This window comes from Lytechinus pictus, chromosome 10, assembly GCF_037042905.1.
Source record: "Lytechinus pictus isolate F3 Inbred chromosome 10, Lp3.0, whole genome shotgun sequence".
Lineage (NCBI taxonomy): Eukaryota > Metazoa > Echinodermata > Echinoidea > Temnopleuroida > Toxopneustidae > Lytechinus > Lytechinus pictus.
The window spans coordinates 13,700,275-13,715,778 of NC_087254.1; the positions used below are offsets into that span (position 1 = coordinate 13,700,275).

Consider the following 15,504-nt stretch of genomic DNA (forward strand, 5'->3'; position numbering starts at 1 on the left):
AATTGCTGATCCAAACTTGGACTGATCCAAACTTGCAACAGGCCTGGTGGGTGTATCATAAACATGTTCATATGTTACAAGCGACTATACAAACGACTTTATGAATGACTGGTAATCCTTTCTTGTGGTAAATGATACAAACCAGGCGGATTTATTTTGATGCTCATTTGGTTCCTAGGAAAGAGTTGCCAGTCAATTGTAAAGTTGCTCGTAAGTTAGGAACAGCTTAATGAAACACCCACCAGATTGTAAACCTTGTCAAGTTTAAAAGATATCAAATGAATCACCTTACTGATACATGGTATGTCATAAATGATTAAAGATGCTCTGAAATACAGATGAACAATTAGCTTTGTATACCTTGATCCATCTATCAAAAACATTTTAAAACTCCTGTAAATGCTTCCATGAAACCGTCGACATAACCATACACAAACTGTACCATAAGTTTGGTATTGTTTACTCTTTTTTTTTTGGGGGGGGGGGTAGTTCAAAGCTCACCTGGTTCAGGTTCAGGTTGTGGGTCATCTGAAGTAATAAAGTCATAGTATTCAGAGACCTTGGTGTAAACGCCAGGATAGTTTTCTCTCCCACATCCGATGCCAAAGCTAGTAATGCCTATCAGATGGAAGCGACCATCTTGATCTTCACATTGGAGAGGACCGCCTGTGTCTCCCTGTTGAAAATAGAATAGAACACAAGCTTGATGAAAAGCATATGCTCTCAGAGAGTAGGCTACCCGATTATGGAAAAACATTTTCTAAGGGGGACAATACAGTTGGCTTTATTTCTAATTTGCAATCAAACATTAAGCAAATAATCACTGTTGGTGAAGGTGATGGGCAATCTATCACTAACGTGGCAAGCTGGATGCAGCTAGATAGCTAGTACATTCAGCTTGCCGAGGAAGTGTGGTTTGCCTCGTCACCTGAAATCAAGAGGCCGTTATATGCCCTATATTACATATGTTATGTAGATTCGAATCAGTGATAGGTCAATACGCCATCATGTGACCATAGCTGCAAGGATCGCATTTGTTATATTTTAGGTTTTGACGTCACCTCAGTGAATATAACTGCGCTGTATTGTCAATTGCGGCGTTAAATTCACTAAGGTGACATCACTCACTGCTTACAAGTTGCGTAATCAGTTTTAGTTTATTTGATAAACGCGATAGTGTTTAATGCGTCGATTGCATGAAGGACGCGCATGATGTATTTTCCCCCAAAAAATTATTATGACATAGATGGATCAGAGCTGCAGCAAGAATTTCGGGTTAATCAGAGAGCCAGATGATGAATGCAATCTCTGATGGTTAATCCACAAAGACTATATAACATAACAGATATTGCCTGGTCTATCTTTTTAATAAATAACATTTCAGCTCCCCTCCAAAGCTATATTTTCCCTTGGGAGAATATTTTCCTTCAGCGCTGCGCGCTTCAGGCAAATTATAATTCCTTATAATTCCTGATATCAATGCGTCTCTATAAGAAGAATTTAGATTTTTTTTAAATCAAGGTTTCCACTGGGAAAAAAATCAATCGAGACGATTAAGCTTGTTTTTAATGCTAGAGCGTGAAATGTGCAAAAGCATCCAAGATCTTGATCCAGCAAGATTTTTGTGACCTCACAAAGGAATTTTACTTCACAACAAAACAATCAAGTGGCAAAGCACTTCTATTTTGTGCAAAGTTTACTGTAGGCACGTATTTGCACTGCGCGAGCCGATCTAGATCTTGCATGATCTTCAATGCAAGTGATGGAGAAAAATGGACCAAAGAATTGAGTGGCAATGACCCATCGCGCGTACTCAAACTAATTCATAATGCGTTACGTCCTTATCGGCTGAAAAAAGATCAGCAAAACAAAAAAGGTCCGTCACTGCGAGTGATGATTGATATGGGAAACTAACATTTATCATGTGACCCACTTCTGACCAATCCTATAGCAAGATTCTTAAAATGCGCAATATATATCAGCTTATCCATACACCTACCTAATTAATAGGGAATCATTGCTAACGAATGTCAGGTTACTAAATAGGTTCATTATTGCGGACTGAAATAATCACTAGAGGGTATTCATTTGTCTCGCAATCTACTATGGTCAACAAGGAAATTCGTGATCACTCTCGCAAAAAGTGTTCACTAGCTTTCTAGGAAATTTGTTATCACTCTCGCAAAAAAGTGTTCACTAGCTTACAAGTTCACACAACGGATCAGTGCCCACCTATTGTTCCCGCGTTTGTGTGTACGGTCCTGGGGATTGGTATAAATAGACTACGTTATCAGATAATTTTCGTCACTTGATAAAGAGTTGCAGCGACACTCGAAAGCTTGTGAACTTGTAAGCTAGTGAACACTTTTTTGCGAGAGTGATCACAAATTTCCTAGAAAGCTAGTGAACACTTTTTGTGAGAGTGATCATGAATTTCCTTGTGGACCATAGTAGATTGCGAGACAAATGAATACCCTCTAGCGAATGTCATGTTCTTTGAGAAAGGCAGCCATGATTGAAAATGAAAGAAAATGGAGTGATGCTGACCTGGCATGTGTCCGTTGATCCACTCAGATGCCCTGCACACAGCATAGTCGATGTAATGGTATGATTGGGATAAAATGACTGACATCGAGCCTGATCAAACAACTCTACTGTTGCTTCTAGAAGTGCATCAGATACCTGGCCACCTATTGGAGAACATCAAATGTTACGTGGGCTCATGTTTTGGCTATAGATTAACCCTAACTAGGCCGGGCTTTTTTGGCTGTTCTGTGGCCGGGGGGGGGGGGGGGGTTGATTCAACCCCCCCCTGAGATCTCGGCCGCCGATCGCGCGAGCGCCGCAAACATTTGCACGCTGGTAGTGTGGGATGTAATTTACAAGGCTGTATGGTAAAATTTTCCAAAATAATGAGATTTTATTTTATATGAATTAATTATGCTAATTTATGCATAAATCATACTTTTTGCTCTAATTCACTAAATAAAGCTCCTAGAATGCTAATTTTTGGTAAAAATATTCTTTGTAGCATTCTTAACAATCGCAATTGAAAAAAACTTCGTTTTGGAAATCAATTTCTTATGTATTTTATTGTTTTATTAATTTCTTATGTATTTCTTTGTTTTTCAACCTTTTGTTTTCCTTTGTTTTTTTCACCAGATTTATTGCACAACCTTTTTGAAGCATAATCATGCTAAAATCAATTGATTTCAGCTGTTTAAAGTAAAAATAATCATATCTTTATGAATAAGATGAGAAAACTCAATTTGCATTGACTTTGTACACAAAATCATGTTTTCGAACAATTTTTGGTCTTACATGCACTTACAAAATGTTGCGTAATTTCAGAACCGCGTACCCAGGTGTCGTAAATTAGGTCTCAAAAGATGCGCGAGACTTAAAAGTATAAACTCGATGAGTGGCACGGTAAAAAATTTCGCGCGGCGGAATGATCACAGAAAATGTTGAGGGGGGGTTGATTCAACCCCCCGGCCATTTTAGGGTTAATGGAGCTTTAGAGTATCGTACTAATAATATGGCTAAGGCCATCCCCCTAAAAAAAAAAAAAAAGAACACAAAAGACTACACGCAGACACAGTGAGAAAAAGAGGTAGGGCAAATACTGCTTTTCATTAGTATAATGGGCCTATTGTAATGCTATAGTTTGGGTTGGGAGCTTTAATAAACAAGGCAAACGCCAAGCGTTGTCTCGCCTGCATATTGCAGTCATGAAGAGACTGCATGTCAAAACTACATGTATGCTATATGACTTAGATGGACCTCTGTTACGAGTTTGGCGATCCCACCTCGAAGCTATAGAAAGTTATTGTGTGTACAACACAGCACAGTGCCAGTCATGGAAAGTTCATTGACCTTTGACCTTAATCAAATTCAACTCACATTCGAACTTGACCTGCACCTTCAAGAGATGGACCTCTTGTATAAATTTGGCAATCCTACCTCGAAGATATAAAAAGTTATTATGTGTACAACACAGCACAGTGCCAGTCATGGAAAGTTCATTGACCTTTGACCTTAATCAAATTCAACTCACATTTGAACTTGACCTGCACCTTCAAGAGATGGACGTCTATTATGAATTTGGCGATCTCACCTCGAAGCTATAGAAAGTTATTGTGTGTACAACACAGCACAGTGCCAGTCATGGAAAGTTCATTGACCTTTGACCTTATTCAAATTCGACTCATATTCGAACTTGACCTGTGCCTTCAGGAGATGGACGTCTATTATAAATTTGGCGATCTCACCTCGAAGCTATAGAAAGTTATTGTGTGTACAACACAGCACAGTGCCAGTCATGGAAAGTTCATTGACCTTTGACCTTATTCAAATTCGACTCATATTCGAACTTGACGTGTGCCTTCAGGAGATGGACCTCTGGTATGAATTTGGTAATCCCACCTCGAAGATATAGAAAGTTATTATGTGTACAACACAGCACAGTGCCAGTCATGGAAAGTTCATTGACCTTTGACCTTATTCAAATTCGACTCATATTCGAACTTGACCTCTGCCTTCAGGAGATGGACCTCTGGTATGAATTTGGTGATCCCACCTCGAAGATATAGAAAGTTATTATGTGTACAACACAGCACAGTGCCAGTCATGGAAAGTTCATTGACTTTTGACCTTTGACCTTATTCAAATTCGACTCATATTCGAACTTGACCTGTGCCTTCAGGAGATGGACCTCTGGTATGAATTTGGTGATCCCACCTCGAAGCTATAGAAAGTTATTGGGTGTACAACACAATTGTTGACGACGAAGACGCCGACGCCGGAAATAGTGATACCTATGTCTCGATCCGCTACGCAGGCGAGACAAAAATGAAAATTTAGAGGAAAAAATGTACCTTCAGATGTGTGTCCCCATCCTGTTATGTAACATGATTTAAACATTGTAGACGCATCGTGATTATGGACACAGATAGGTTGGATGTAGTCATTGAACTCAAGAATACCACTGAACGTGATCACAGCAATGTCATTAGTGATAGTATTGATATCATAGTCTGGATGTATAGCAGCTTGAACCTCCATTTGGACGTGATGCGGAGACATCATGGAGAGTTTGAGATCGCCCAGGACTGCCGTATCGAACTTTTTCCTGAAAGAAAAATTATATCATTTAATCATCACGTGTAAATGACAGATCTATACATGTTACATTTTTCTTTGGGGGCAGAAACAAGCTTTGGCTATTTATATTTCAATGAAAAGTCAATACATGTTATGTTACATGCATTTATCTATAGGTATATATTTGTAACATATTGATCTTTTAGAGCTTTCATGTGACTTTTTGCTGGACCGAGGCAATTTCTTATTCATGAAGACGTCACATTTGTACTCTTGTTTACATTGAGACCTTCTCAAAGCCACCAATTAGACTAAGGGCTGACTGTAGAGAGAGGAGAGAAAATTCATCTTCATTTTAACCAATAATGTCTAAAATTTGCATTGAATGTTGTGATTGTGAGTTATTTTTCAACAGAAATTTTCCAAGAGGCCTACATTCAACAAGAGTGTCGCGAAGGCGAGCACATAATACGCCCGCCTTTAATGGAAAATGGAGTTATTTGTCAAGCAAGAAAAGTGGAAGGTGGCGACTTCACCTTTGACCTTCTGAGCTCTAAATCAATAGAATTGCTGAGATCTATGCTAGTATCATACACACCAAATTATATGAGCCTAGAGTACATGTGACCTTGACCTTTGACTTTTTTACCTTAAAATCAATAGGCCTCCTGGGATCTATGCTAGTGTCATACACACCAAGTTATATGAGCCTAGGTTAAGTTAAACTGAAGTTATCGCATTTACAAAGACTTCAGAAGAGTACGATGAAAACATGTCAGTGTGACCTTGACCTTTGACTTTTTGACCTCAAAATCAATAGGCCTCCTGGGATCTATGCTAGTGTCATACACACCAAATTATATGAGCCTAGGTTAAGTTAAACGGAAGTTATCGTGTTTACAAGGAAAAGTTAACGAACGGACACCGAGCGTGATGCGTATCATAAAGAATATTATGAGCAGCAAGGTCCAAAGTGAAAAGTTAGGAAGAAAACAAACAATACACTTAAGCAGTTGACGTACATGTATTGGACACTGAACAAATTCTTTATAGACCTAAGCCCGCCTCTATGCAGGTTCAGTCTCCTAGAGGTTATGGGAATGAAGATACTAATCAGACAGCTATAAATAGATACTTCACCGAGTGAAACTGACAATTTCACAATAAGTGTGATGCACCAAAGCAGTATAAGCTACATGTTTATGGATGCTGTAATGGAACTCAACAGAAATTCTTACACACAATGGGCAGCCGTGACAGCTCTGGTACTGTCGATGAGTACAGCGGCACAACGATGAACATTTGAACGGTCTCGGAGAGATACCATCCAGGGCCAATCCCCGAGCTGAGTCAGCGAACCACCGATGATGCGAGGACTGGAAGATGAAAGGGCCGGTCGGTTTCCACAATCTGTAGATATTGCTGTAAAGGCCAAACCATAAGTGAATGGAAGAATGGATAGGTTTACGGATCATACGTTAATGAAGTGGGATGGAGAAAAGATGGTCAATAAGGAAAGGAAAAAAATGAGATAAGTTTTACGGATGACAAAATGTCCCTGCGATATGCAGTCGGTAAAATGTTTATAAAATAAAAATCAGATAACATACAATATATGCATTAGTATTCAACCTACCAAGACTTCAACCTAGCGATGATAGATGGTGTTATCTCACAATCTGCAAGGCCCAGAGTGATATAGGTGAGCGATCTACACCACTTGAAATTCGCCATCTATCATTACTAGGTTGAATGCTAGGGCAAAAAGCTATAGCTGTATAATTCCATCCCCCAAACAGTAGGCAGATTGATAAAGAAAATACTGACAACAGACTGAATTTTCCCTTGGAAATGAGAAGAGTCTGAAATAAGATAATTCCCTATTTCTATACATGTAGGATGGGGGTTGGGTGTCCGGACACTTTATATTTTTGAAGCCTTCTTTTTTGTCTTTGGATTACACTAAAAATGTGAATTTAATAGTTGTAATCATCTACTATTTCGTTCTCTATAATATTTCCTAACATTTTGCACTAAAAATTGATGAAAATTCGCTTGTAATTTTTTCTGAATGACTTTCTAAAATTGATCGTCCGGACACACAACTGGGTATATATTTGAGGATGTTCTCCAAACAGGTTAAATACTGTATACTATTGGGTTGAATACTGGTGCATGTACACTGTAAAAAATGAAGTGCTATGTGTAATTTAGCACTTACAGTGCTTGTATAGTGACTGCACTACGAGTGCTGATTTTCTAGTTCAAATTTAAACTAGAAAGTTAGCACTTGTAGTGCAGTCACTATACAAGCCCTGTAAGTGCTTAATTAGCATTTCATTTTTTACAGTGTACAGTACATTGGAATCTAAATTGTTAACCTGACAAGATGGCGTGGAAAGCGACAGCGTTCGTGTACTAAAATGTAGTTATTCAGATTAAATAGAGATTAAAGAAAGAAATAACCAATGCAATGATGCTACCATGATTGTCTACAGAATAATAAAATATAGCATGAAGTTAATATTCAAAACAGAATTTTGATATGTTTCGATCACTATTAATTCTCAAATTTACAAGGGGCATGTGAATGAGGCCCCATAATCCTGACATATAAACCTTTGAAGTGTGTTCTGACTGGTCTTACCGTATTCACAATTCATCCCCGTGAATCCATTGGTACAAAAACATAAATAGGAGCCATCAGTATTGTTACACTGTCCTCCATTTTCACAAGGGCCACTTGAACATTCATCAATATCTATAAACATTCAGAAAAGATATATATTAGTCAGAGACTTCGGGTGCTGCCCAGTGGCGGTGATTTCATGTAATGGGTGGAGGGGGCAAATATTATCAGACTTGTAAATTCATTTTGAGTGTGTCTTATTTAATCAAGTATTACAGTATGATACATAACTTCTTGATATCAGGGAAGCGATTGATGTGTGTGCATCATAAACAAATGCCTCTACTATTTTACTAGTTTCTTTTTATCACATTTATCTTGGACCAGTGGGCAAATACAAAATATATACAGAATGTTCAAAGAATAGAAAAAATGTTTAACTTTAAAATTTAGGGGGCGGGGACACAACCCCTTCCCCCTTGAAAAAGGTGATCAAAGGGGGACATGCCCCTCCCCAACCACTATTGCCATCTCTGGTCTGACTTTGGTGAGCATCAGAACAGGCAAAAAATAGTTCTGTAATTAATCTACTGCCATGTGCAATAATACTTTATTGTATATAGATTTAAATGATGCAAATTCACAAGTCACTATTTTCTGTTACGTCTACTTTTTAAAGTCAAACTTATTTTATAACAATATTGTGATAAGTTTGCAAGTTTTTTTTTAAATTGCTCAAGATTAAAAAGCCTTTTAAAACCGCGATGAAGCTATTGTTTATAACAGTACTTTGAAACAGCCTTACCTTCTTGACAATCATGTCCCATATATCCACTGGTACAAATACATGTGTAGGAGCCAAAGATGTTCTCACACAGACCCCCATGTTGACAAGGGCTGTTCACACATTCATCGATATCTGTCAACGGGACATGACATGGAAATTGGTGCATACTCCAATTACAAAGTGTAAATGGCAGAACTGTATTAAAAGCCCTACTCATTAAATGGATGGTCCAGGCTGAAAGTATTTATAGCTTAATAAATAGAGTAGAATTCACTGAGCAAAATGCCAAAAATTTCATTAAAATCGGATAACAAAGTTATTGAATTTTAAAGTTTAGCAATATTTTGTAAAAACAGTCGTCATGAATATTCATTAGGTGGGCTGATGTCACATCCCCACTTGTTATTTTGTATTTTATTATATGAAATTAGGTTTATTCAAATTTTTTCCTCCAAGAACTAGAAAAATTGGATAGACAACTGATTTAGTGCATTAGATATTTATTACTGCAACTTATTTCATTGTGAGGGAGACATATCATTCACACAAGTATGAAATAATGAAAAAAATATGATTTTATGTAATAACATATTAAGAAAACGGAAAGTGGGGTTGAGACATCATCAGCCAACCTAATGAATATTCATGACGACTGTTTTCATAATATTGCTAAACTTTAAACTTCATAATTTGTTATCCGATTTTGATTAAATTTTCGACATTTTGCTCAGTGAATTTTACTCTATGTATTAAGACATAAATATTTTCAGCCCGGACCATTCCTTTAATACAATAAAATAGTCAAATTTCATCTAAGACCTGAAAGAACATAACATACATAGTACAGAGTTGAAGCCATTGGATACAGCTGTGTATTTTCATAATACAATGAATGTTGCATACAATAACTGCTTTTTATATTGGATAAATTGTACAGCTTCATAGTTTACATGAAAATAACAAGTCCATGAAGACAATCAGCGTTCCTTTGGAAAGCTAAATCAATTCTTAATAAAAATGCAAACCTACATAGCCTTTTAGAGTCATTAAAATGAATTACCTTGGTCACAATTTATCCCTGTGAATCCATCGACACATATACAGTTATAGGAGCCCTCAGTGTTGTCACACTGTCCTCCATTTTCACAAGGGCCACTTGAACATTCATCAATATCTATAAACATTCAGAAAATTAATACATTAGTCAGAAATCTTGGGTGCTGATCAGTGGTAGTGATTTCATGTAAAGAGTAGGGAGGGGCAAAAAATTATCAGACTTGTGAATCCCTTCCAAACACATCAAAATCAACCACTTAATGTAACTCATTGTACAAAAGATTTTAGGGCAGTAATTGATGGGTATACCAGGGCTCGATTTAAAAATTCAAAGTGGCAAGGCCACTTTTAAAAAGGTACTAGTTCAGCTGGGGAAAAGTTGCCTTTGATAGCCCAAAATTTCAAGCGGCATCAAGGCCATACTAAACGGCATTAAGGCCACTTTTAACGGGCAGCTAATTCTGGTCAAAAGGGCACTAATGCCAATTTTTCTAAAAATGACAGGTATGCAGCGCAACCTAACATGGCTGCCAATTAATTCAAGCCCTTGTATCATGTGCTGTAAATGAATGCCTCATTAAAGAGGACTTGAATAAATTAACAATTTTGCTTATTTTCATCACATTTATCTTTGGACAAATGGGCAAATACAAATTCTATACAGCATGTTAAGCGAATAGAAAAAATGTTAAAGCTTTCTATCAGGTGGGAACACAACCCCGTCCCTCAAACAAATGGGGGGGGGGGGGGACATGCCCCCCCCCCAACCAGTAATGCCATCTCTGGAGCTGAATTTGGTGAGCATCAGAACAAAAAAAAAATAATTCTGTAATTTATCTACTCCTACCCGCAATAATATTTTATTGTATATATAGATTTAAATGAAAGAAATTCACAAGTCACTATTTTGTCTACTTTTTGAAGTCCTATCTTATTTTATAACAAATTAGTTCACTATGATTTTTTTTTCAAATTGCTCAACATTAAAAATACTGTAAGCATTTCCTTTTCATGTTAATTCCATAGTCGGTAGAGCGGGGGTTTTGTATTCCGGGTTTGATTCCCAATTGGTGGGCTAATGCCCATTGGTAAGGCATTTAAATCCTCAATACAACGGGTCCCTCGGAGAAGACCTTAAGCTGTCGGTCCTCTGGTTGCTTGCATTCATGCTTTCTGAGCAATCAGGTAAAAAAATCACTACCAATTGCCTTTTAAAACCACGATTAAGATAAATCATCTCTCAATTGTTTATGACAGTAATTTGAAACAGCCCGGGGGGGGGGGGGGGGCAGTCAAATATATTTTTGTACACATGCGTGACCCAAAAACGTGTTTTTTCAGTTTTGAACGCGGGCTGCGAGTGCACGGATTTAAAAAGAAAAGGGTGGTTTGGAAGGACTGGTCAATGGTAAATCGCAGGGTCAAACGTATTTAGGGTATGTTTTTTTTTCCCAAAAGCTTTTTTTAGGGGTCATATTCTGGCGACAACTTGTCTAGGGGCCAAAATGTGTAAATGAAGCCCGCGAAAAAACTTGCACAGAGAAAAACTTGTTTAGGGGGTGTTTGAAAATAATTTGGTCATGCATGCAAATACATTTGACTGCCCCCCCCCCCCCCCCCCCCCGGGGAAACATCCTTACCTTGTTGACAATCATGTCCCATATATCCACTGGTACAGAAACATGTGTAGGAGCCGAAGGTGTTCTCACACAGACCCCCATGTTGACAAGGGCTGTTAACACATTCATCAATATCTATGAACAGGATAATATGGTACATTACATGGAAACGGGTGCATACTCTGATTTCGAAGTATAAATATGAGAACCATAAGCCCTACTCATTAAAGAAAATTAGTCAGATTTCATCTCAGATCTGAAAGAACATATATCGTATCAAAAGTGCAGAAATGAAGCCACTGCATACAGCTGTGTATTTTCACTATACAATAAATGCTACATTACAATATACTGCATTATCAATTTTGGATATATTGTAGGTGGCCCATAGTTTACATCAAGTCCATGAATACAATCAGCATTCCTTTGGAAAGCTATATCAATTTTAACCTACATCTATAGCTCTAAATAGTATACAAATATACAATGACACTCGAGGATCTGGCTAAAACTATTCGCATCGAAGGAACATCACATAGTACCATGTGATGTTCCTGAGTGCGAATAGTTTTAGCCTGTTCCGAGAATGGGTCATTGTATATTTGTTTTATATCCCTTCCACTCATACCATTTTCGATTTTTAATAAGTCCATATAGAACAATCGTTGAGAAGTTGAGAAAATAATAAGTCTTGCTGTATGCCTGGGCCGTATGGATCATCTGTTCGGCGAGCTGCACTAACCAGGTTTCCCGTGGCATGCAGTGGAGAGTGCCGTTGGCTGAGCAGCGCTCTGCTCGCATCGCGCGGCACAGCTCGCGAATCGCGAGGTAGGGGGGGTCAAAAAAACGTATAGTTCACTTTTTCCCTAGGGAAAAAATGGACTATGCGTGACGTCAGCAAGGAAAATGAACTATTTCACGGCAAACGTTTTTCGTAGTAAAACTATTCTTTTTATCCTTGTGTACACTCTCAATACAACAATCTTAAATAAGGGATATAATCTATAATATTGTCTTACCTTGTTCACAATTCATCCCCATATATCCCTCAGTACATATGCATCTATAAGTGCCACCGGCGTTTTCACATTGGGCTCCATTTTCACAAGGGTCATTCACACATCTGTCTATACCTGAGTATACATGAGTAGAAACGTGGTATACTGAGCAAGTATTTATGAACAGAGTAAATAAATTAATGCCCATATTAAGAAAAAGAACAATGAAGAAGTCTATGTCAAATATCAGTGAGCCGGAACAGCAGTTTTGTCATATTTTCAGAGCTGATGAAAAATTGCACATGTGTTGTTTGTCAAGAATCAAGTCAAGGACTCTGTTTTGATTCAGCCATTCTTGACAAACTATTTTTGTTCTTTGTCATGACTCTGTTCTAGAATCCTTCTTACATTGCTGTGCGAACTCTTCATCATCATTTCCAAGGTAAGCGAATGTAGCTTTCGGAAGAAAAGCAGATATTTGTTTTATATTCAACAGAAGAAATTAATGTAATTATAGAATAAATATGGAGCATATGTATTCACTATATGTGTAGGAACCCTAAAAACTGACTAAATTCAGGTAAAGCTTAATTTTAAGTTCTGCTTTGGTGTGATCATGCTTTAAAATGTACTAGTAAGCACAATCACTAAGCATTTTTTTATTTGAACACAAGCTAATTAATGTTGGCCTACATGTAGGCTAATGTGGACTTTTCTAAAAAAAATTATTTATTGAATGGTTTGTTCAAAACTACTAAATAAACAGCAATAAAGTCTGCATTATGATCAGTTTACAATATCTACAAACATATAAAAAATACAACATACAATTTATTACAAAACAACAATATCAAAGATAACAAGCCCATAGAGGAAGGGGATGGGTTTACAAGATATATTTAATGGAAGTGGCTAAAAGATTCACATCTCAGCTTGAAACCCAAAGATGATGTTCTTACTTTGTTCACAATGCATTCCTGTGAATCCATCGGTACAGATGCAGGTATAGGACCCCTCAGTAATGTCACATTGTCCTCCATTTTCACAGGGGTTATTCATACATTCATCAATGTCTGAAAGGGTGATAATGTGAGATAAACAATGTGGTTCACTAACCAAGAGTCTCGCCTGATTTCACAATCAATAAAATATGGAATATGATCTTTTGATCCCTTGATGACCTTTGACCCCATCATCCTCAACAATTACCCAAGGATCATTTATACCAAGTATGGACATAAATGATGCAGAAATAAAAAGATGAGAGCAATTTGAACAAAAAATTGACAGTTTGGCCCTCGAGTGACCTTTGACCCCATCATCAACAAAACACATAACCCATGATCATTTGAAACATGTGTGATCAAAATTGATGCAGAAATGCAGAAATATAGAAATGAGAACAAGTTGCACAAAAACTTCAACAAACGGGGACATGACCTAATATCATTTGACCTCTTGAACCCTAGATGACCTTTAAGTTTAACCCATCATCCTCAACAATTACCTACGGATCCTTAGGACCAAGTGTGATAAAAATGAATCAGAAATAAAGAAATGAGAGCAATTTAAGTTAATTGAAAATTTTTAACATTTTGGAACAGACTAGCAGACCAACGGACAAACAGAACAGACCAACTTCGTTCAGGCTACATAACATAGATAACATTAACAAATTGTCAAAAACGTTTTTGAATTTGTTCGATGAATCAAAATCTTAAATCAAAGTTAATCATAATAAATGAAATATTAGAAGAGATTTCACTTTGGGAACTCAGATATAGTTAAAACGTGTTAGTGTGAGTGGGCAGTGCCCAACAACTAGTTACTGCCGTATACCGAACACGAAGTGGCGATGTTCCCATGGTCCCCGGGGCCATAGCCTACCACTACCAACCAAGGAGTTGTTCAGGAGTCGTTAATGGCGAGAGTATTTTCCCTGAGGTGTTCCACCTTGATTTCCCCGCAGCCAACCGCCGCGCTGGCCCAATACTTATGTTGATTTCGTAGGGCAAAACCCTGCGCAGAAAAGTATTTGCTCTCGTAATTCCCCGACATGGCAACTCAGTCAATATAATAGTTTTCGAAATCTCTGAAAAATTATTTACACCTTTGTTTGACACAGTCCGGTGATGTGGTACTTGCTAGCAGTAACACCACGTACGTGGATGACGGCAAAGACAGCCGCGTATAGTGAGGCTCTAGTCGGGTCGCAGGAGTATGACCGGAGGTGAATGCGGGGATAACTTCGTCAGTTTTCCGGTGATGCAGGAACGGGGCAGGAACGCATCAAGGGGGAGCTGAAAATGCACCTGTATATCAATCAACAGCTCACTGGTATATGCATATTTTGTCATGATAAAACTTTAACTTTTTTTATTCAGCCTCCGCATTTTTTTTCCAAAATCGTGTACAAAAACGTAAAAATTACCATCTGATAATGATTTTTTTGCAAGCACATGGTCAGCCCCCCAAAAATTCGCGGCTCAGCCCTCTCCCTCCACTTTCAAAACCCGTAGTTCCGCGGCCCGTGATATATAAAGGTCCCAAAGTGCAATCGGAATGATTTGTTTCTTTATTACATCATTTCCAAACTTCTAACAAAATTGGTTAATTAATTAATTAATTAAAGCATGAAAGCACCTAGCTGAACCTCCAATATAGTAGTAGACTTTACAAAACAGCTCTAAAGTCATGCAGAGGTGCATGCTATTGTGATTTATACTTCTTAGGCCCTACTATTTTATCTATGAAAAAAAAATTAGTTCCTCAGAATATGGATTTGACGTGTTATGCTTAAATAATTGAAATATATGCAAAATAGGCCATCTCACTTTGATTACACTGTACTGGCACTGAGTGGAAATCTCATTCACACTAATAGTCACTAACCAATGAAAATATTTGGGTGGCAAGCATATCGTTTTGCCCCCCAATAATTCCATAAGTGCAAAATAGAAAAATTGTAATGTTACACAGAAATCAGCATATTAACCAAACACAATGCAAACTTTATAGTTTTTACATCTACATGTATATTACAGTACAAAATCATGATTTCTCCGAGCGCTCCGCGCGGAAAATGATTCCATCTTATATCTGCAACTTTTGTTAAGGTAGGCCCTACATTTACGCAGGAATATAGGGCATTATTCTGCCAATGCATGAACAAGAAAATGGCAAAACCCTTTTTCCATAGGCGGATCCAGGTGGGTTATGTATATCTCTAAATTAATTCTAACAAACTACTTAACACCACCCTTTCCATGACAGTTGATCAAAAATTTTTGCTCGAGGTTTGCGCTCGCATCG

At 37.7% G+C, this 15,504-nt stretch overlaps 1 protein-coding gene across 1 annotated transcript in view; it reads right to left on the bottom strand.

Moving 5' to 3' along the window:
• LOC129270203 (uncharacterized) overlaps positions 1–14,051 on the bottom strand; it is a 37,562-nt gene extending 23,511 nt beyond the window's left edge. The window contains exons 1-11 of the mRNA XM_064106020.1: positions 14,032–14,051; positions 13,152–13,265; positions 12,214–12,327; positions 11,216–11,329; positions 9,580–9,693; positions 8,538–8,651; positions 7,751–7,864; positions 6,342–6,525; positions 4,878–5,131; positions 2,548–2,690; positions 502–676 (exon numbers count right to left, since the gene is read on the bottom strand). Coding sequence (XP_063962090.1) covers positions 502–676; positions 2,548–2,690; positions 4,878–5,131; positions 6,342–6,525; positions 7,751–7,864; positions 8,538–8,651; positions 9,580–9,693; positions 11,216–11,329; positions 12,214–12,327; positions 13,152–13,251 — 1,426 coding nt within the window. The 5' untranslated portion in view covers positions 13,252–13,265; positions 14,032–14,051. The remainder of the gene's footprint in view (positions 1–501; positions 677–2,547; positions 2,691–4,877; positions 5,132–6,341; positions 6,526–7,750; positions 7,865–8,537; positions 8,652–9,579; positions 9,694–11,215; positions 11,330–12,213; positions 12,328–13,151; positions 13,266–14,031) is intronic.
• Positions 14,052–15,504: the final 1,453 nt, after the last annotated feature.